The 20,105-nt window shown below is 48.9% G+C and overlaps 1 protein-coding gene across 4 annotated transcripts in view; it reads left to right on the forward strand.

Annotated features, from left to right (window-relative positions):
* The window catches only part of Cacna1d (calcium voltage-gated channel subunit alpha1 D), a 307,540-nt gene that overhangs the window by 237,759 nt on the left and 49,676 nt on the right, over nucleotides 1–20,105 (forward strand). For all 4 annotated transcript variants that reach the window (XM_026779996.1, XM_026779998.1, XM_026779995.1 and 1 more), the window contains 10 exons: nucleotides 486–545; nucleotides 2,560–2,666; nucleotides 4,799–4,886; nucleotides 5,937–6,044; nucleotides 6,127–6,179; nucleotides 7,491–7,637; nucleotides 9,286–9,487; nucleotides 11,384–11,542; nucleotides 12,938–13,048; nucleotides 18,490–18,573. In XM_026779996.1, the coding sequence (XP_026635797.1) occupies nucleotides 486–545; nucleotides 2,560–2,666; nucleotides 4,799–4,886; nucleotides 5,937–6,044; nucleotides 6,127–6,179; nucleotides 7,491–7,637; nucleotides 9,286–9,487; nucleotides 11,384–11,542; nucleotides 12,938–13,048; nucleotides 18,490–18,573 (1,119 nt within the window). The remainder of the gene's footprint in view (nucleotides 1–485; nucleotides 546–2,559; nucleotides 2,667–4,798; nucleotides 4,887–5,936; nucleotides 6,045–6,126; nucleotides 6,180–7,490; nucleotides 7,638–9,285; nucleotides 9,488–11,383; nucleotides 11,543–12,937; nucleotides 13,049–18,489; nucleotides 18,574–20,105) is intronic.

Consider the following 20,105-nt stretch of genomic DNA (forward strand, 5'->3'; position numbering starts at 1 on the left):
AACGGATCCCAGGCCTCACTCTCAGGTAGCAAGAGTATCTCACACTAGGCTGCACCCTCAGCCGCACCAGCCTGTCTCCACTAATCTGGAGCACAGCTAGATGGAAGCCTCTTTCACTCAGCCACATTCACAGCTCACAGACAGGTGTAGGATTCTCAATTACCAGGGGCTGCTAGCACTAGTAGTTCACCCAGAGGGAAGGCTATGAACACAGGACTTTGAGAAACCGGCCCCTGTGGGCCAGGATAGGAGAAGCCAGTCGGCCTGAGCAGGTAAAGGAAGGGAGGCCCCAGCATTCCCTGGTGGTCACAAAGAGGAGCCCTGCATGGGTGAGGTGGGCCCTTCGTGTGTCTCAGCCCTCCTGAGGATGGTCCTACCTGGGAGAAGGGTCTCTGGCCACAAGTGGGGGGTTCTGCCCATGGGCAGTGATCTGCCGCAGCTTACCGGGGTGCCTTGTTCTGATTGCCACGTGTTGTGCCTTGCAGATTCTGGGTTACTTTGACTATGCTTTCACAGCCATCTTTACGGTTGAAATCCTGTTAAAGGTAACGCATTTCCCTTGACCCCCTCTGCTAATGCAGCCACCGCAGTAACGGTCACATTCTTCGCTTCCCTTCCAGGTGCTAGGCTATGCAGACTATGTCTTCACTGGTACTTTTGCATTTGAGATCATTTTGAAGGTAACGGGCCAGGCAGCTGTGTGATGCGGCCCGCTCCTGTGGAAGGCACAGGAGAGATGCGTGAAGTGCTTTCAACTTTTTTTTTGCTCTTCTGTGGTGAAGCTCAACTTTTTTTTTAACTACAGGATATTTTTCCTGTGACCATACCAATGTGTTTTTGCAGTTTTTCTTTTAGCTTTGAGTGCATGCAGGAGCTACTTTGGCTTCTCATTTCTAGTTGGAATTATATTTTTGTTCCTTTAAAAAAAAGTCCTCTGAAATTTGTTCACTACTAACGAACATAGGACTCTATGTGAGCTTCCCTTTCCTCTTCCTGACATCAGGTAAGAGGAAACACACTCATGCTATGGCAGGAGTCTCCTTGCTCCTGGGACTGCAGTGTGGTCCCTGTGTTCTTGAATAGGAGCACACTATTTGCTTGCAACAGGTCTTGCAAGATAAGTTGGGTCTACTTGTGTGGAGATGTCCTGTATCTGTTGCAGTGGGATGGGCTTACATCTGCACAAACCAGCAGTGTATCTGAATGTACTGCCCATGCATGCCCTAACAGGTGACATCATCGTGTGTCCTCTGTCCCGACTGTGAGCACTCCAGGGGGAAGTTCCTTCCTAGATGATCAGAGGTCTGGAGGCACAGCTAAGAGCCTCCAGGAGTTGGGCTTTCTGATTCGATTGTTACAGCCAACTCCTCGTGGGAAGAAGCTGAGAAATGAAGCATTTTTTAACATAGTTGTCTTTAAAGTATTTGGAAGTTTCTGTGTGTGCACCTTTAAAAAAAATGTACTTTATGTTGGGGGACTGGGGATGCGGGCTCCTCACAAAATCTTCTGCTGAGGAAACCTCTATTAAGGTGGGCAGGGAGCATCCCCTGTGTCACTGATGATGAGTTCAGAACCACCCACCCAAATATGTTCAGTTCTGTTTCAAATCTTAGAGAACTTGGAGTTTTCTTACCTGAAGGTAAGCCAGTATTTTCAGGTTTAGTCCTCCCTTCATCGTGGCGGAGCAGTGGCCAAGGCTCACAGCCCTGCGGTAAGGTCTGTGGTGCAAAGAACACAGGACTCCACCCCAGGTCCTTGTTTTTGCCTTTTGCTGCCTGTCCCTTAAGCTGAACGAAGAAACCTTATTCCACAGGCGACCTGAGGTTCTGTTTACCATCTGCCTTTCTGAGTTGTCAGATGAGCACTCAGTCATGGGCTTTGGGCCAGATAAAATCCTGGTTAACACTGTATCTTCCCACCTGGAGAACTTGCCCTTTGAGGTCTCCCTGCTGCCAGCAGAAACCACACCAGAGCGCCCACTCTGTTTGTTCACTGCTTAACGTGCAAACGAACCTGGCACTTAGTTGTAGCATCATCCAGCCACCTCCTTGCTACACCTGATATTACCGAGTCTCTCGTCTTGGGAGAGACGGGGGACTGGAAAATCATTACAACTGGAACAACTAAGTTAAGGGGGAAAGGACCCCAGGACCCCAGGAGCCCGGTGCTGCCTCCAGCTCCCGCTGAGGGGGTTTAATGAAGACAATATGTGCTCCATGACCTTAAAGAGGCTAGGCCAGCCCTGGATAGGTAAACTCAGCTTGGCATTCTCATAACCACATGCAGTCTGTCCTAGGCAGGCTCTTTGCACGTGCCAGAGCTGTATTCTTACTTGAATTCTCTCACTGGACGGCTACCCCTTTCCATTCTTTTGTAACCTACTTTGAAGTAGGTCTGACAGTCACTCAGTCCTGTTGTGTTTGTCTTCCTTGTGGGCAGTCATTAACAGAGTTGTGCTCCTGTTAAGATTTTGTGAAGAGCCCAGGTTTTTTTTGTTTAATCGATTTGGACCCTGGAGGGGAGGAGGAGGAAGTAAATGGTGCATGATTCTGTTTACAGATGACAACTTTCGGAGCTTTCTTACATAAAGGGGCTTTCTGCAGGAACTATTTCAATCTGCTGGACATGCTGGTGGTTGGAGTGTCTCTGGTGTCATTTGGGATTCAGTAAGTATTCAGAAGGAATTGAACCTAATTCATTCAAGCTGGGTGCCATCTGATGACTCCAGCCAGGATGGCTTACCTTGCCCCTCGTCAGAAAGCGCTGGGGCCATTCCTGCTTTTTTACTTCTGTCTCTTTCTGTGTCCATTTGTCTTGTACCTACTGCTAGGTTGAGTTTATTGTTTCTGTGAAACTGGCTTGCATCAGCAGATGAAAAACACCTGGACTAGGAGAGAGCAAACTGGGTTCTCCTCAGGCCTGGTCCGAAACTCGGGGTCTCCTCTCTGGGTGGCAGTTTTCTTTCAGTGCAAGAAGAACTTGGCCTTGGCGAGCTCTTGGGACCCCTTCCGCTTCCTGTGTTTGCAGGATACATAGCTGTGATAACCTTTGGGGGCAGCTAAGAGTTTCTGGTGGGGCTGAGCGCTGCCTTTTTACCCTATGCAGTCCCGGGGGCCATCAACCATGGTTGCAGCTTCTGTGACCTCACTTAAGCCTCCTGCTGGCCTGTGAGCAATCTCTGCTCTGGCCCTGCTTGCTAGTACCCCAGTGTGAGCACACATGCACATAATAAGTCCCATAGCTAAAGGGAACTGGAGAGGACTATGAGCAAGGCACAGTGAAAGCTCTGATCTAGACCACTCTGTGGGAAGAAGGACGGTTTATTTGAGCATCGATAGCTGGGCTGCCTCTGGGGTAGGGCAGAGAACAGTGACTAGAAGGAAGAGCCAGTCTTGTCAGTTTTCTGAGAATAGGTAGTGGCAGGAGAAGGGGTGTCAGCCAGAACGGCCTGAGAATTAGCTGGTGGGGCTTGGTCTGCTGCAGGCTGTTTGGGTTAACCAGGAACCCTCTGCACGAGGTAGTTGACCATTGGGGCAGATAAAGGAAGTAATGGCTTTTCTTGACAAATAGAAACCCAACTTTTGAGGAATGCTAAGTTTAGGTTATGTTTCCTAAGTTAACCTAAGTTTAGTTAACTTAAGTTTCCTTCTGCTTAGCCGGTCAGCGTACAGCGTGAGCTGAGCCCAGGCTGTCAGTGAGGACATTGTCAGCAGCACTGCTATTTTGAGGCCCACTTTGGCCCTAACAAGAACCAAGGATTCCGGCCTAGAATGGTCATCCTTGTTGTCGCTGCAGCTGCTGCCTGGGGAAGAAGTTCTGGGTTCATTTCCCAGCTGAACCTTACATCTAATCCTTTCACAGTTCTCACCAACACTCAAGCTGTCCCTGCTCTTCCCAGCTTTTCCTCTTGCACACTTCCTCCCTAGCCGGTGCTGCAGCCACACCCAACTGATTAACTCAAACAGCCCGCAACAGATCAAAGCCCTCATGCTAACTCTCAGGCTATCTGGGCCTCACCACGACCTGTTGTTCCTCTCATGCCAACTCTCAGGCTGTCTGGGCCTCACCGCGACCTGTTGTTCCTCTCATGCCAACTCTCAGGCTGTCTGGGCCTCACCACGACCTGTTGTTCCTCTCATGCCAACTCTCAGGCTGTCTGGGCCTCACCACTACCTGCTCCCCTCATGCTAACTCTCAAGCTGTCTGGGCCTCACCACTACCTGTTGTTCCTCTCATGCTAACAGACTGTCTGGGCCTCACCACTACCTGTTCCCATACAACTGATGAGGCTCTTCCTGCCACCTGATGCAACCTCACTGTGAGGCCTTCCCAGCTGCCCCTAAGGTCATGCCCTCCTTCCCTTCCTTAGAGGAGAACACCGTTTACCCCCGACCCCAAGATTTGCGCTGCTTAAGGGGTGCTGCCCATCTCTCCTACCAGATTTAATGCCCTAGCATAGGTCCCCAAACTTAAACACTGAAATCTAAATGTCAAGAGACTTGTGTTTACATCAAAATAATGAGGTCAGTTCCTAAATGCCTCTGTGAAGACAAGCTGTGTGCCTGATGTGGGGCCACTGTCGGGGCCCCTGAGCTCCCTCAGGAGCAGGAGGCAGGAGGCCTCTTGGTGGCAGAAAGGAGCAGAACTGACTGAAGTCCTGAAGAGAGACCAGCTCAACTCCACATGGTTATGTAATGTCATTAAAGAGATGGCCACATGATGTCACTGATGTCCAGGCTCCCATCCTGCCCTGCCACGTGCCGTTTGCTTTCTTACCTTTACCTCTGTCCTCCCTCAGATCCAGCGCCATCTCCGTTGTGAAGATTCTCAGGGTCCTGAGGGTCTTGAGGCCCCTCAGAGCAATCAACAGAGCAAAAGGACTTAAGGTATTGACCCCTCTCTTGAGTGAGGCTAGCGTGGGTTGGGGATGCCTGCAGTTACTAACTGTTCTAGTCTGGAGATGATGAGCTGAGGCTCAAAGTGGGGCCTTTCCACCAAAAAAGCTGCCTCTGCCTAGTGCTGTCATTGTGAAAACAAAATCTGGCTCAGCCGGTAGGAGCACTTGCTGCACAGGCACTAGGACCTGAGTTCAGATCCCCAGATCTATTAAAAAGCCATGCATGCCCTCACGCTCTTGTCACCCCAGTGCTGCGTGTGCAGTGGCTGAGACAGCAAGGGGCTTCCTGGTGGCTGTCGTAGCTCTGAGTTCCATGAAAGACCCTGTCTCAAGAATATAAAGTGGAGGCTGATACAGCAGGACATGCACTGTCCTTTTCTACTGTCTTCCATGATCAGGCATGCACATGGGGACATGGATCCACATACATCCACACAGCAAAATTATTTTCATTTTATTAATGGGAGATATTGGTCATTGCAATTACAATAATTGTTACTCCTTTATCAATAGCATCTCTCCATGTTTATTTTAAGTTGTACATCATTCTCCTATGGGTTATACAGTAGGCTAAACGGTTGACGCCTCTGTGAGGTCTTTCGGGGATAGGCGTCTTGTGTACCTACGTGCAGGTGGTGTTTCTTTCAGTTAAACCAACTTCTTTGGAGGAAACCCAAGAAAAGGCACATAAAAAGTGTGCTTGGACCAGGCATTGGCTCAGTGGGTTAAGGCACCAAGCCTGATGACTGAGTTCAGTTCCTGGAACTGAACAAGGAGAGAACCAGCTCATACCTGTTGTCTTCCACATACACACATGCATGTACATACATATAATCACTAAATGTAATAAAAATAAAAGCACACATTGTATTGACAATACTCATCAGTGGGCAGCCAGGAAAGCCAGGCATATGGTTGGAACAGTTAGATACTGATATCGGGAGGCACCCAAGCGTAGAAGCCGCCTGACGTTGACTTATGACTAAAACAGGAAGGAGGGGTAGCAGCCTTCCGTACTCTCTTTGTTCTCTCTCCCCAGCACGTTGTCCAGTGTGTCTTTGTGGCCATCAGAACCATCGGCAACATCATGATTGTCACCACCTTGCTCCAGTTCATGTTTGCATGCATTGGGGTCCAGTTGTTCAAGGTAGGGGAACCCTTCACCTGGGGCTGGGATTGGTTTCTATAAGAAGAGCCCTCCGTTGACTCTCCGTCTGCTTTGTATTTAGGGGAAATTCTACCGTTGCACAGACGAGGCCAAAAGTAACCCAGAAGAATGCAGGTGGGTATCCCGAGGGCAGGCTGGGGAAGCTGGAGGAAGAAATAGAGTCACTCACGTTAGCACTTCAGGGGTTTGGGTCCAGGAACGAGAGGCCTGCCTACTCTGCTCATGCCTGCCAGGATGGTGATCTTTTACTTTGTTTCTGTTCCCAAGTCCTGGCGCAATTCAAGTGACATGAAATTACAGTATAGTCACGTTTGAGAGCCAGCACCTCTCTTAAGGTTTAAAACATTTTTATCACCCCACAAAATGAGTAGATGGCTCTAGCTGTTCAGTATAGATCTTATAAACTGGGGGAAGAAATCCTGAAATAGCAGTGACCAGGGGTCACCAGTGTCTTCCCTGCTATCTGAGTGGACTTTGGATGGTGTTCTCCCAAGCCAGACTTGCAGCTCGGTTCCCAGTGTTCAGGAGTGGGCTACCCTGTTCTACAAGGCTTGGAAGACATCTTTGCTCCTATTCCTGTTGCCCATATTTTGGACATATTTCTGTTCACAATGGCCAGCAATGGAGAAACAGCAAGAAATGTTCACACCTTATACTCTAAGATGTTCAGTAAATACAGAATATTCTCAGTCCATGCATACACCTCCCAGAGCTTAAGACTACAGAAAATCTGTGTCCCTATATGCATTGGTTCGGGTTTCCTTGAACAATTGATGTGACCATGGGGCATCAGATATAATTTTCCTATGACAACATATGGCTCCAGAGATGCTGTTGGCCTGGACTGAGGGATGCAGAGCACTGCCCCCTCACCAAGCTGATCAATGCAGCCATGGTGTCCTGTTGTGGGCCCCTCCCCCAGCTGCCTGTCACTGTGAAGTAATAGCAGTAGGCTTTACCTTGCAGCTTCCTTCCACAAGCACAGTTCTGTAAGAAGTGGTGTGTGACGTTGATTACAGAATTCTTTTGGAAAGAAGATTGAGGATATCAATGGTATGAGAGGGATGAGATTTGTTGAAACTAAAATGTGTATAAGCGTATACATTGGCTTGCTTCTCAAAGGATTGGTTCATGTACAGTATTTCTAGACTCTCTTCTGTGAGAAGCATTGACTGTTGGGTCATGTCTAACTGCTAACAGGGGCACCCTGGATCTCCAGGCACTCCTGCCCCAGAGAGTGCACTTTCCCCTAGTTGTTACCGGCGAGTTACCTGAAGTGTAGAGCAGACCAAACATGGAGGAGCAAAAGAGAAACTCCATCTGGGCTGTGCTCGGGTGTGTGGCCTGGCTGAGGCTGCATACAATGTTCTGACCCAATGCTGTCACATGTGAAGCTAAGGCCACTCCAACTCCTTTCTTCTCTAGGGGGCTTTTCATTCTTTATAAGGATGGGGATGTCGACAGCCCCGTGGTCCGTGAGAGGGTCTGGCAGAACAGTGATTTCAATTTTGATAATGTCCTTTCGGCCATGATGGCACTCTTCACCGTGTCGACCTTCGAGGGCTGGCCTGCGTGAGTACAAACAATATCCAGTCTCCACATGAGGCCTCTACCTGCTCCTTGGGGACTCTGGGCTGTCATCTTTCCAAAAGAGGGGTTCTACTTTTGCTCTTCACCGCTAGCAAGCTTACCAGTGACTAGCTTTGGGCAACCATGCATCATTTCTTGCTCATCGTGGCTCCTCCATCTGAACAGGCAGGCGTTAAACGTCTGCATCTTACTTCTGGCTTCAGTCGCGAAGGCCTGGGGCAGCATCTCTGGGTGTGGTTAAGGAAGTCCTGAGAGGTATTTGCTGTATAAACTGCTGTTGGCAAGTGCCCTTCTGGTGTTCTTCGAGAGTATCTGACAGCATCCAAACTGTCATTCTGTCACTCATTGTGATCCGTCATGAACACTAAGGTGTGCCAGGCATGGAGCAGACCACCATGCCGTTTCTTTCATGAGGGTGCTTAAAACACTCATTCTTAAATTATGCCTTAATATCAACTCCATGCAACATGCTGCATTGGACAACGTGGAGGAAATCACATGACCATGGCACTGTTCCTCCCTCAGAGCCTAGAGTTAATAGAAATGTCACATAATCATACCTAGTATGGAATAGGGTCCAGATGAATGGCTGGGGTCTGGACTAGTATACCAGAACATAAAGATGAATGGCTGGGGTCTGGACTAGTATACCAGAACATAAAGATGAATGGCTGGGGTCTGGACTAGTATACCAGAACATAAAGAAGGAAGACAATAAAAGGCAGAGGGGGTCTCTGGCACTCTGTTGGCTCCCTTCAGATGTGCCATGCACACAGGAGCTTCAGGAGGGGAGTGCCCAGGCTGGTCCCTGCTGGTTGCCAGGACTCTCGGGTGACTGTGACTGACATTCTCAGAAGCTTCAGCTTCAGTGGACAGCTGAGTAGCACTCGCTTACTTGCTGATCTAGGAGAAAAGGTGTAGAGTAAGAGCCAGGCACTGCGGCGATGCCAGGTTTGGGACACTGTGCCCTAGTGAACTATCGGGACAGCTGATGGGATGGGATCTAGCCTGGGGCTTGGAGCTACAAGTACCTGAGCCTAGCTGGGGACTCTGTGCCTGAGGACTGTGACTGTGGTACTTGGCTGCTTCTTGGCCATTGATAGGAAGGGGATAGCAGTAACATCTGCCCTTCTAGAAAGACGTAGAGATAAAAAGAGAGAGCGTGGAGGTGCACATGGGGCGGGGTCGAGAAGGACTGACTGCATTAGAGTCGGTTGGTGAAAGTTGGGGAGGTTTATGGTAATGTCCTTCTTAAGAGTTCTGTCTGATACTTGACTGCCCCTTAACTTGAGAAATCCTGTTTGGGTACTGGGTGTCTGTCAGTGCACACGTAATTATCAGTGCCTTCCAAATGGCGGTGTGATGTTCTTTTTCTCTTATCTGTTAATAGAAGGCTGCATTGTTGACTGTAAAATCTGTTTGATTTTTCAGTTCTCCAGATAGTCTCTGAACGATGATTATCTGGGCCCAAGGCTTAAGATGCCCCCATGACCAGGCTATGTTCAGAGGCTTTGGTGTCCCATCCCCCACAACCGTGCAGAGGAATTCTGGGAGCCTCTTGTGGGGCAGTGGGCTGGGCTTCTTGGACTGTGGGGTCGGCAGGTTCTCACCCAGTTTTCCTATTCTCCAGGTTGCTGTATAAAGCTATTGACTCAAACGGAGAGAATGTTGGTCCCGTCTACAACTACCGTGTGGAGATCTCCATCTTCTTCATCATCTACATCATCATTGTTGCCTTCTTCATGATGAACATCTTCGTGGGCTTTGTCATCGTCACCTTCCAGGAGCAGGGGGAGAAGGAGTATAAGAACTGTGAGCTCGACAAAAATCAGGTTAAAGTCACACGCTGTCCGTGTTTCTGCCCCTCAAGCAAGAGCAGAACACCTCCTCATTCCGTGGCTTTTGCTACACAGGAGAGGGTCCGCCCCAGCTCAGGTCCTGTTCAGACCATACCCGCAGTCATGCTGAGTGTCTGCAGAGTTAGTCACCAGACACAGAAGGGACTGTGACTGGGGAAACCAATCCCCAAGCTTGTGGTGAGGAGGCAGAGAGGACTGAAGCCACAGCCCACGGCCGTGACTGACCAGTGATGGGATAGTATTGCCACTCTTGCATGGCACTGTGACCCTGAGCCAGAAGCCACTCAGACTCACACAGTCCCCACAGAGAGGCTCTTTGGTATCTGCTGGCTGAGACTTTCTTCACCTTTGTGCTGTTGTGGGCTGATTCTTCTCACCTGTGTTTCCAAGGCACAGCTGTAGAGCAAGGAGCAGTGGCCTCTGCCTACCCAATGCGCTGGCATCCTCTTCCTCCAATAGGGAGCCAGAATATTCCCAGAGGTCTTCTGGGGACCACAGTTGTCTTCGGTCAAAATATGCTGTCATTCAGTAGGAAGTGTGAGGACCGTGGCTTTGCTGGCGTTGTTGTCTCCTCCCTGTCTTGGCTGAAGTGGTAGAAGTAGGAGCCTTGACTCTGGCTGTGTGGTAAAGCAAGGAACTCAGGAGCCTGCGCTCCGGCCCTGCTCTGCCTGCACCTGCTCAGTGACATTAGGCTCATCTCTGCTCCTGTAGAGATTATTTATGAAGCCATGAAGGAGTTACCCCACACATGTTCTTTTGAACCATTAGCATATGAGTTTGCAAGTCGGTTCCGAGGGTTTTCCTCTGTCTTCTGTCTTTTATGGTGACTTGGTGAGCAAGAATGATGTGGCAGTGCAGACTTCCTGCAGGGGTGGCCATGGTATATGAGGTATCCCTGCCGAGGTGGCAGCTGTAACCACGTGTAGGGGCATGCTGTCTTGTTTTATAGAAGAACTTTGCTGTGTCACAGTGTCCTTGTAACCCCTACCAGTGATAAACTGGGAGAATTTGGCTCATTTCTTTGCTTACCCATGGAAGATGGGTGAAGACGAGGCTAGGTAAGCCATGCAGAGCAGAGGTTACATGTGTGTGCAACCTAAAGTCTCATATAGGCTTCACTCTGGTGTCCCTAGTCAGAGTAATACTAATTCCAAACAGAGAACTTGTCTGAAGCCCGTTGTGTCTGGAATGGAGCTGAAGGTGAGGGGTAGGGCAGTGGAGGAAGGGGTGGAGGGAAGGGTGGAGGCAGGAGCAAGCTGGGAGGTCAACTGGAGGATCCCTCTCAGCTTGCTCCAAAAAGGAACTAGTGTCTGTCCCAGAGCAAGTAAAAGACCAGTGGGTGTTTAGAGCCAACCTTAGATTACTCTAACCATTCTCTGGAGATGCTGAGGTGAGCATGGTAAATTCCCACCCCATTAAGACTAGACAGGCATTGTCTATGGATCTGGTAGAGGATCTGGAGAGCATCCCGCCTCAGGAAGTAAACTCAGCCTCTGAGCTTCTGGAAGATTCCATGCCTGTCATTAGCTGACTTCCTCTTGTGAGGGACAACACAGGCAGACTTTGCATCACCACCTGCTGGCCAGGAAAGACCCTGACAAGGCTTGGTCCAAGCCCCCACCCCGACCTCTAGTCAGAGACACTGCAGAGCTCAGGAGAAGCTGTGTCTGCAAATCTGAGCCAGCACAGTGGCTGCTCCACCTGCTTCCGAAGTTACCACAAGGCAAAGTCTAGATCCTCCCAGAGACTCGCCGTTGTTTGTGGTCATTTCCTTGAGGGCCAGAGTGAGCTCTTTAGGCTGATGACCATTGTATGCTCCTTCCCTGGAAGCTCTGAAACCCCCATGTTTGTCCTTTTCTACCTTTGCAGCGTCAGTGTGTTGAATATGCCTTGAAAGCACGCCCTTTAAGGAGATACATCCCCAAAAATCCCTACCAGTACAAGTTCTGGTATGTGGTGAACTCCTCGCCCTTCGAATACATGATGTTCGTCCTCATAATGCTCAACACGCTCTGCCTGGCCATGCAGGTAAAAATGGAGGCCACTGCGGGGACCAAGTCTCGGTGTGCCACGCAGCCCTGTACCCCAGATCCCAAGGGTAGCATGCACCATCTCCCTTGAGAAGGGGGTTGACTCTAGTGTGGTCAGAGTTTCATTCTTCCTGACTGTTCTCGTGGTAGACTCATGAGGCTACTTTTATGTTTGGGTCTATCTGGGTGACAGAGTTGTGGGTAGTGCTTCCGTGGAGCCTGTGTGTGGCGATCAGTGTGGATCATGAGACCCAAGAGTGACTGAGTACCAAAGCCCTGATGCCACAGCCTCTGTCCTGGTTTCTGTCCTTACCAGCTGGTGGCACTGAGAATCTTACCCCAGGCCATGGCATGAGTGATGTGGGAAGTCTTCTATGCCCACCTCAGGCCAAAAGATTCTGCTGAATTAGTCAAGTCTGGCGCCTTGAAATTAGTGTTAGGTTTTTTAAATTGAATTTCACATGAGTGTTTTGCTGCCATGTATGTATTGCACCATGTATGTGCCTGGTGCCCACAGAAGTCAGAAGAGGGGGTTGAATCCCCTGAAACTGGAACTATGGATGATTGTGAGCATCATGTGGGTGCTGGGAACTGAGCCCAGCCCTCTGTAAGAACAAGTGCCTTTAACCTTTGAGCCACTCTCCAGCCCCTTCGCCCCATGTCTGACACTTTGGTCTGCACCTGTCACAGCGGCTTTCAGTGTAGAAAGGAAAACCCAAGTTACATTTCTGTCTTCGGGGGCTCCCAGTGTGATAGTGCAAGATTTTTTAGGTTTTTTTTTTTAATATTGACCTGAATTACAGTAATTTCTTGCTGACCCTGACCAAGTCACATTGCAGAACAGTGCTGACAGTGAATCTTCAACAGTTACTGTCTGATAGATAGGACACTGGATCAGGGGGCATGAACCAAACTCTACAACCAGATTCTGCCCAGGCTTAAAGAACTTAAGCAAACCAAACTCTTGGTTCTTTGCAGAAGACAGGTCTATAGTCAAACACACATTTTCACACACGTTCTTAAAGTTAGAAATGATAAGATCTGATGTTGATCTAGGGGAAGGCGTAAAGCCTGGGTAATACCACCTTTAATAAGACATAAACCTAAATAGTATATGATTTATCAGTAATCCAATTCTACCTTTATCCATAGACATTTAGATGGTATCTGTAGTGTGTTAGTCAAGGACCTGAGCGTCATTCCCAACAGAGAAAGGGTGACTCCCCCTTACCTTGAACTGAAAGAATGGGCATGTTATTGCCTCCATGTTATTGCATCCCGAGAAGATGCTATACTGGAGAGTGGGAAGTGCCCCCAGGATGCAGAAGGCAGGGGACCTACTTGGCAAGGATGTGAGGTCCTGAAATGCTGACAGCTCTGCCTTCATCCACAGCACTACGAGCAGTCCAAGATGTTCAACGATGCCATGGACATTCTGAACATGGTCTTCACGGGGGTGTTCACTGTTGAGATGGTTCTGAAAGTCATCGCGTTTAAGCCCAAGGTAAATTGCTTAATCTGCTTTGCAGAGGTTGTTGTTGAATTACTCCAGAGAAGGACCTGCTTCCTTTTAGCCTTGTGCTGCCAAATTACGCTAAACTGCTCTGGTATCTAAGTGGGTTACCACCTGAGAACATTAAAATCTGATCAGGACATCTGTATACACATGGGAAAATAAATGTGCAGAAACAAAACCTTTTGAAAACAATTCTGAGAAAAAGAGAGGAGAGAACTGGGAATTTGTAGGCTGATTATCACTGAAAGCCCTGGTTTTTCTGTTTTTGACTAGCATGTCGTGCTGGCTCAGGAGAATGTAGCCCATTATCTGAGCACCGGGGGAGTGTTCGATAGTCATCAGAAAGACTCTGACCCTGATTTCACTCCGAGATTGCTAGCACGAAGGCAGTTTTTATTTGTTGCTGGCCTCCAGCTTCCTTTTTACCTTCTATGGAAAGCTCCACTACCTCTCATTGCTACAGCATCTCTGTTTATTGGAGTTAGAAAAGTCCTCTTGTTTATGAGAAATGAGCGTGAACTGTGTTACATCACACTGAAGGAGTGACTCCATTGCGCCTCCTTTCCGGGGGAGTCAATTCAGTCCCATAAAGCCCAGAGGCTGTGGCGTCAAAAGCCATGTAGCTCAGCATCAAAGGTCACAATTGTGAAACACCTGAAATCCATCCTCAGCCCATCACAAGTTCCTTCACTGCCCCACGCCCCTCTCTCCTCCTCTGTTCTATCAGGAGACTCATAGTCCAGTTGTTGGAGGCTATTGTGGACAGTAAGCATTTATTACATTCAGCGTTTCAAGGGTGCCTGGCATGTAGCCCCATGCTGGAGACTGCTCATGCCCCCACTACACCATTGCCACCATCCCCAAGCAACAATGTTCCTTCCCTCTAAAGCCTTAGACTAAAGAGCTGAGCTGAGCTGCCATGGGGGGCGGGGTTCTCCTTCCTAGCATAGACCCTGACTCTCAGAAGAGAGATTGACAAAGCCTGGTGCCTAGGTGTTCGTACTCCGTCTAGAGGCATCCGATAACTACAGTATAGCTTCAAAAAGGGTTGGGTTTGTGTACTCTACAGTTATACAGAATTTGAATTCTAGCCTGTTCCTTTCTTCAATTTGAAGTAATTCTTAGGTAATCTTTAATCGGATCTTTGTGGACCAAAAAGAAAGGACATTTGTAAGTGATTAATTGGGGTGATTGCAGTGGGGTCAAATTTGGCACCTTACGCATGGCGCGATGTTACGTACTGTGACTTGTCCATACCTACCTACATAAACATTCCCTCCTTTTCCAAGTTCATCAGAACCTCCTCGGGGACTTTGGTTTGCTTCTCTTTTGCCTATACTTCTTTGAACAATATTTGTCTGAACTGATGGGAAAGGTTGCAGAGTCAGAACGTGGGAAGTTCTTGAGAAATGTGCATGGAACAATCCCATGGGACATTTCCCAGCAACTCTGTGCCATGGCTTCCTGTGCCCAGTGATTGAGCTCTACAGTTGGAGAACACGCACACCCCACAGCATGTGAGCGTGTGAGAGTGTATGTTTACTTGTGTGCATACATGTGTGCCTATGTGTATTTGGGAGTGTGCGTCTGAGCACATACCCTCTAAGGCTAGTGCATCAGTGGCTTGTAGAACATTGCTTGGCCCAGTGAGTCTCCAAACCTGGGGGAAGTGTCTAGTATCATGTGGACGATAGGAAACACTCTTATGCTACAGAAGCTAATTTGCAGCCAGTGCTTGTAGATCAGAGCATTTAAATGGGCGAGTTCTACCAGAAGTTGCACTGCTTTGTAGTTTTGCTCAGCAAGACATTTTTCATGGCCCCAGATTGTGATCCAGAGAACCTTGTCGACAGCTGCAGCATCCTTGCTCTTGAAGAGCAGTGTTGCTATGATGGTTTCTATTACTTTGTGCCAGACAATGGAAGGAGAATGGATCCACCAAGACACAGGGCTCTCCCTGAAGTCCCACCTGGCCTTTAAAACCCATCCTTTTCATTGGTGCTCACGAGGCAAGCCCAGTGAGAGTGTTCTCTTACCAAGCACCTGGTGAGGGTCCCTCTGTCCTAGCTGGTCAGGTCAACAGCTACCTCCACACACACACTGTAGGACCCAACCCTTGAGATGGTGCTGACACACCCAGGGTAGGCTTTCCCCCTTCAGTTAACTCTGTTAAGAAAATTACTCGCAGGCTTGCCAGCATAGCCAATCCAGTTAATTCCTCATTGAGATTCTCTTCTCAGGCCAGTCTAGGTTATGTCCAACTGACAATTAAAGCTAACTAGTGATCTAGAGAGCAAGTTCCAGGACAGCCAGGGCTATGCAAGGAAACCCTGTCCCGAGAAAAACAAAAACTAACCAACTAGCACAATAACTTAAGTGCCAGAGTTAGAACTATTTCTGACTAATAAAAGCTACTACACATGGCTGTCTGACTTGTTCTTTGCAGGAGGAAGAGCCAAAGAAAGGATGGAAGGGAGGGAGGGAGGAAAAATTTGATTGCTGGCTTCTCCTGAGAAGCCCTGGCTTCAGAAATCAGTTATAGAAGAGTATGTCACTCCTTCAGCTGGGAGAGTAGGTGGGGATGGGCCCTGTGTGAGGAACCATGGTGTCTCCAGTGTAGGAAGGGTGGAGGAGCTGAGTCATGCTGCCAAGGCAGTGATTTCATGAAATAGGAGGCTGCTAAACAGGGAAGCAGTGTGTGGGAGGAAAGGGAGGGCTGGCATTTCTGCCTCCCCTGGACTATTGGAGCCACCTGGCCAGAGCCTGGGTGCCCAGTCACTCACACCGTGTTGTAGGTGAGGGGTGTCAACCTTCAGTCTGCAACGTAGGGATTTGGGCATGGCACCATTTTGAAACTGTGGAAGATTCTCTTAGTCTGTCAGATTTATAAAAGGTTCCCTGAGTGCTGGCCCTTACATTGCTGATTCAGAGGGATTTTATCCACCACAGTGTACCAGAAAAGGCTTCATGGAGAATATCTTATACCCAGACTGGACTGGCCCAGAGTGGGAACGCTGACCATTGTGAAAACAATAGGGCTGCTGCGCACATGAGGTAGAGCCAACAGCTGCCAGCAGATCCATCAGGCAAGATGAGAACAGTAGAGTATGTAATCCAGGGCCAGTCAGGAAGTGAGGGAATGGGGCTCAGTCTTTGGTGCTCTGTGAGTGCTTATAGTCTGAGCGCACCCCGCAGGCCATTCAGTGATGAAAAGGGAAGGGCCTGCCCATCACCAGAGTCTGTAGTGATGTTGCCAGGTGAAGAACTTACAACAATATGAATAATTTAAGAGGACTCTGATGCTGGAGGCCCCATGTGACCAGGCTGCTGTCAGGGGACTACCTTGAGAAGGAAACAGGCTGTCTTGTGTCCTGGGGCCAGCTCCTTATCCTGCCTCTAGCCTCACATCACAAGTCCATCCTCACAGGAACTGTCTTCTCCCTGTTGGCCAGCTGAGAATCCTGCGTTCATGAGAAGCAAGCTAAGGAAGTGTGAGCTGTACTTTGAAGCAAATAGGCCTGTTGAATTTCCTGCAGGACAATTCCATTTGTCGGTTCCTTGAGCTTCTGAGAGAACTAACTGTTTGAGCACCAGCCAGTAAGGGGCAAGTGCAAGAGACACCATGGCTGTAAATGAGAAACCAAGAGTCAATCGGAAGTGACTAAGGTTGAGTCTGGGGAGTCATTGTCAAGAGTAACAAAGGGAAACAGTGAATGACTTCCTGTTGATGGATGGTGGTGCTGTTATAGGAAATAGAAAGCCACCCCACTCCAGTTGTTAGGAGGCAGCATGTCCTCCTTTTCCACAGTGCCACAGAAGGCCGAGCCTCCGTAGAGGCTTCAGCTAGCCTTGCCTTTGATCACAGGCTTCTGGACCTTGACACTTCAAAATACCTCCTGTTCTGGTTTTCTTAATTCATCTGTAAATGTACCCACTGTACACATACTGAACCCCTCTTTGTAGAATTCATACCTGAATTTTTATCCTTAAAACATATTCCCCCTTTTCAAGATAGAAGGTGGCTTATAGACAAATCTTGACGGTATAGCCCCGGTAACTAGAAGCTTCCAGCTCTGTTCAGAATGTAACCACCACGTCCAGTGTGGCTTTCTAGGGGGTGTCGGGAGTCAACAGGCACCAGTTAAGCATGAAGTGTGAAGATCCTCGAAGGCATAAACCACACAGAATTACATCTAAATTCATAAGTCATGGGTACATTAGAACTGATACAAGATATTAGAACCTGAAAATTGGGAGCCAGGAAACACTAGGGTACGAGTTTGTGGAGAAAAACATGAATGTGTCTCAGACCTGTACAGAGCAGAGTCAAGGCTCTGGGGGCTGACAGGGTTGGTGGAGGTGACAGCAGATGAAGCTACGTGCTCCTCATCCTCGGAAGGCTTTGGCGTGGCCGACCTTCTGGATGGAGGCCTGAGAAAGGTGTGGGTCACTATTACAGAATGTGGATAGTCACAAGGACCTGGGAAGCTCCACGAAGGAGCTGGCATCTGTCTGAGCTCAAGGGAGGAAGTGGATTTGAACTGATTAAGGTCAGGGGAATTGGCAGAGGTATCAGGGAAGGAGCCAGGGACGTTGTTGAAGGAGCCAGAAGCTGGAAGATGGAAAGTCAAGGTAGAAGGAGACCATGGGCCATCTGAGACCCCTGAAGCATCCTCTCCTCCCTCCAGTCTGTTTCCCCTGCCTTGGCTTGTTTTTACGCCACAATCCAGAGTTTCTCTGGCTCTGTGTATCTCTTTGTCCGTCTCCCTAAAAGCTATGACCTTTAGATAATCACCCTGTGTCCTGTAAGCCAAGAGCCCTTGGGAATCCTGCTGCACTGTGTGGCCTGTTATCTTTGCTGGACTGGTGAGGATGGGGGTGGGGGGAGGCTGGCCACCTAGTGACTTTAAGTGGGAAAATAAAGGAAGGGCACTTGGAGACTCTTGGAAGTGTGGAGGAGCCTCACTCTTCCCTCAGCTCTTGCAGGCTTAGGGTGAATACTCTGGGTAGCAGGGCTGGGTTACCCTCTATCTGCCCAGGGCCATACGCCTGTAGTATTTGTGTGTGTGTGTGTGTATGTGTGTGTGTACGTATGTGTGTGTACATATGTGTGTGTACGTATGTGTGTGTACATATGTGTGTGTACGTATGTGTGTGTACATATGTGTGTGTACGTATGTGTGTGTGCATGTGTGTGCACGTCTGTGCCCATTCTCACTCATGTCCTCTCTCACACATGCAGGAGCACAACCACCACTCTGTACCCCTTTCCACCAGTAGACAGTATTGTTTTCTCCCCTTTGGCTTTCCTGACCCCTTCCCTGGTTGCTATGGGTGCTGAGGGGACTCGGATGTGTCCCCTCATGTGATCCGTGTGATGTTCCCTTCATAAGTGCTCATAAACATCTGCCCCTGCCTGCTCTGTCCAGGGGTATTTTAGTGACGCCTGGAACACGTTTGACTCCCTCATCGTAATCGGCAGCATTATAGACGTGGCCCTCAGCGAAGCCGACGTAAGTATGCACCTGTGTGGCCTGCGTCCTCTCTCCTCTGTCTGCACATTCTGCTCCCTGCCCTGATGTGGCATCACCTGGACAAGTCACAGACCCCAGTCATACTTGATCGGAAACTAGACATTTCCTCACAGAGACTGTGGGAAAGAACCTTCTAGAGTAGAGCCTTAGCCCAAGGCCTCTGCAGACACAAGCCACCTTTGCAGGGCTGACTCTGGCACCATTGACCCCAGGCACTAGTAGGCAAGGTAAGATAGGGTGTCTCTGGTTGTTCCATCTGCTCTGTCAAAATCCATCCAAAGTGATGTATTGATGATGTGTTTGTCTTGGGGCGATTTTTCAAGTAGTCGAGTGGCATATTGTTAACGCTGTCCTTTTCTTCTTTTTTCCTGTTGTGCTTCCTGTCCTCTGTGGCTTCTGAATGCTTGCCTAACAGCACTATTTCACTGATGCATGGAACACTTTTGATGCCTTAATTGTTGTTGGTAGCGTCGTTGATATTGCTATAACTGAAGTGAATGTAAGTAGCAAACTTTGTGTCCTTAACGTGATTGTTTTCATTAATTCTGGCATAGAAGAGACTAGAAGGCCTGCCCGTGAATCCCCATGCCCATAAAAATTGCAGGCACTAATTCATTTTGAACAATGAAAGTCAATTTGTAGTCTCCCATCCCTTGTCCTGTCTCCATCCGTTCCCCTAAAGAAATGGAGATAAAAGCACAGGATTGCCACTTTGGAGATAAAATGGTTACTTTTAAAAGATCGTCCTCAAGTCTCACGGGCGCCATCACTCTCTAGCTAGGTAACCTTAACAGATCTCCTGACTGCTTTGCATCCCAATGTCTGCAGCTACAGGATGGAGTCGGTAGTGCGTGCCTTGTGCTCACATGGTTCTGTGATGGCACAAGAGACCCCTCTAGCCACGCCTGGCTTTGAGGTAGTTGCTGCCACTCTCCTCCTAGCCTTGGGTCTGCTCTGAGTCTAGCTGGTGCCCCTTAGTCCTCAAAGAGTGTTGCCGGTGTGTGTCAAGAGAGTGCCGCTGCCCTCTTTGTTACACGCAGTTTCTTCTTGACAAGGGAGCACATACATACTGGGCGGAGCAAACCCCCAGCACGGGCAGGCAGCGAAGGGCCCTTTAGAGGACGTATGTCAGTGTGCATGTCCCGCAAGGCAGTGAGCGGAGCTTGGGCAAGTACCATTGTGTGGTGTCGACTTTTGCTCTGTGTTGCCAGTCCAGTGCTGCCTGCTGCCACCCCAGTGCTCAGCTCTGCCTGGCTGATGTATGCAGGGCTGAGGATTGTCAGGTCCATCCTGGTACCCAGACTGCCTGTACCAAATGGAACAATGGTATTCTTGGATGCCCACTGGTGCAGCAAGGCTGACTTTAGTCAGTGTGGATGGTTGCACAGCCACCACCCTATCAGTTTCTGCCCTACTTCAGTCTTCAGTTTCCTCAATTATAGGTCCAGCAGAGTGGGTATATCTACTGGGAATAAAATTGGGTAAATATTTATGAAAATACTTATTAAATA

The sequence above is a fragment of the Microtus ochrogaster genome, chromosome 6, assembly GCF_000317375.1.
Source record: "Microtus ochrogaster isolate Prairie Vole_2 chromosome 6, MicOch1.0, whole genome shotgun sequence".
Classification (NCBI taxonomy): domain Eukaryota; kingdom Metazoa; phylum Chordata; class Mammalia; order Rodentia; family Cricetidae; genus Microtus; species Microtus ochrogaster.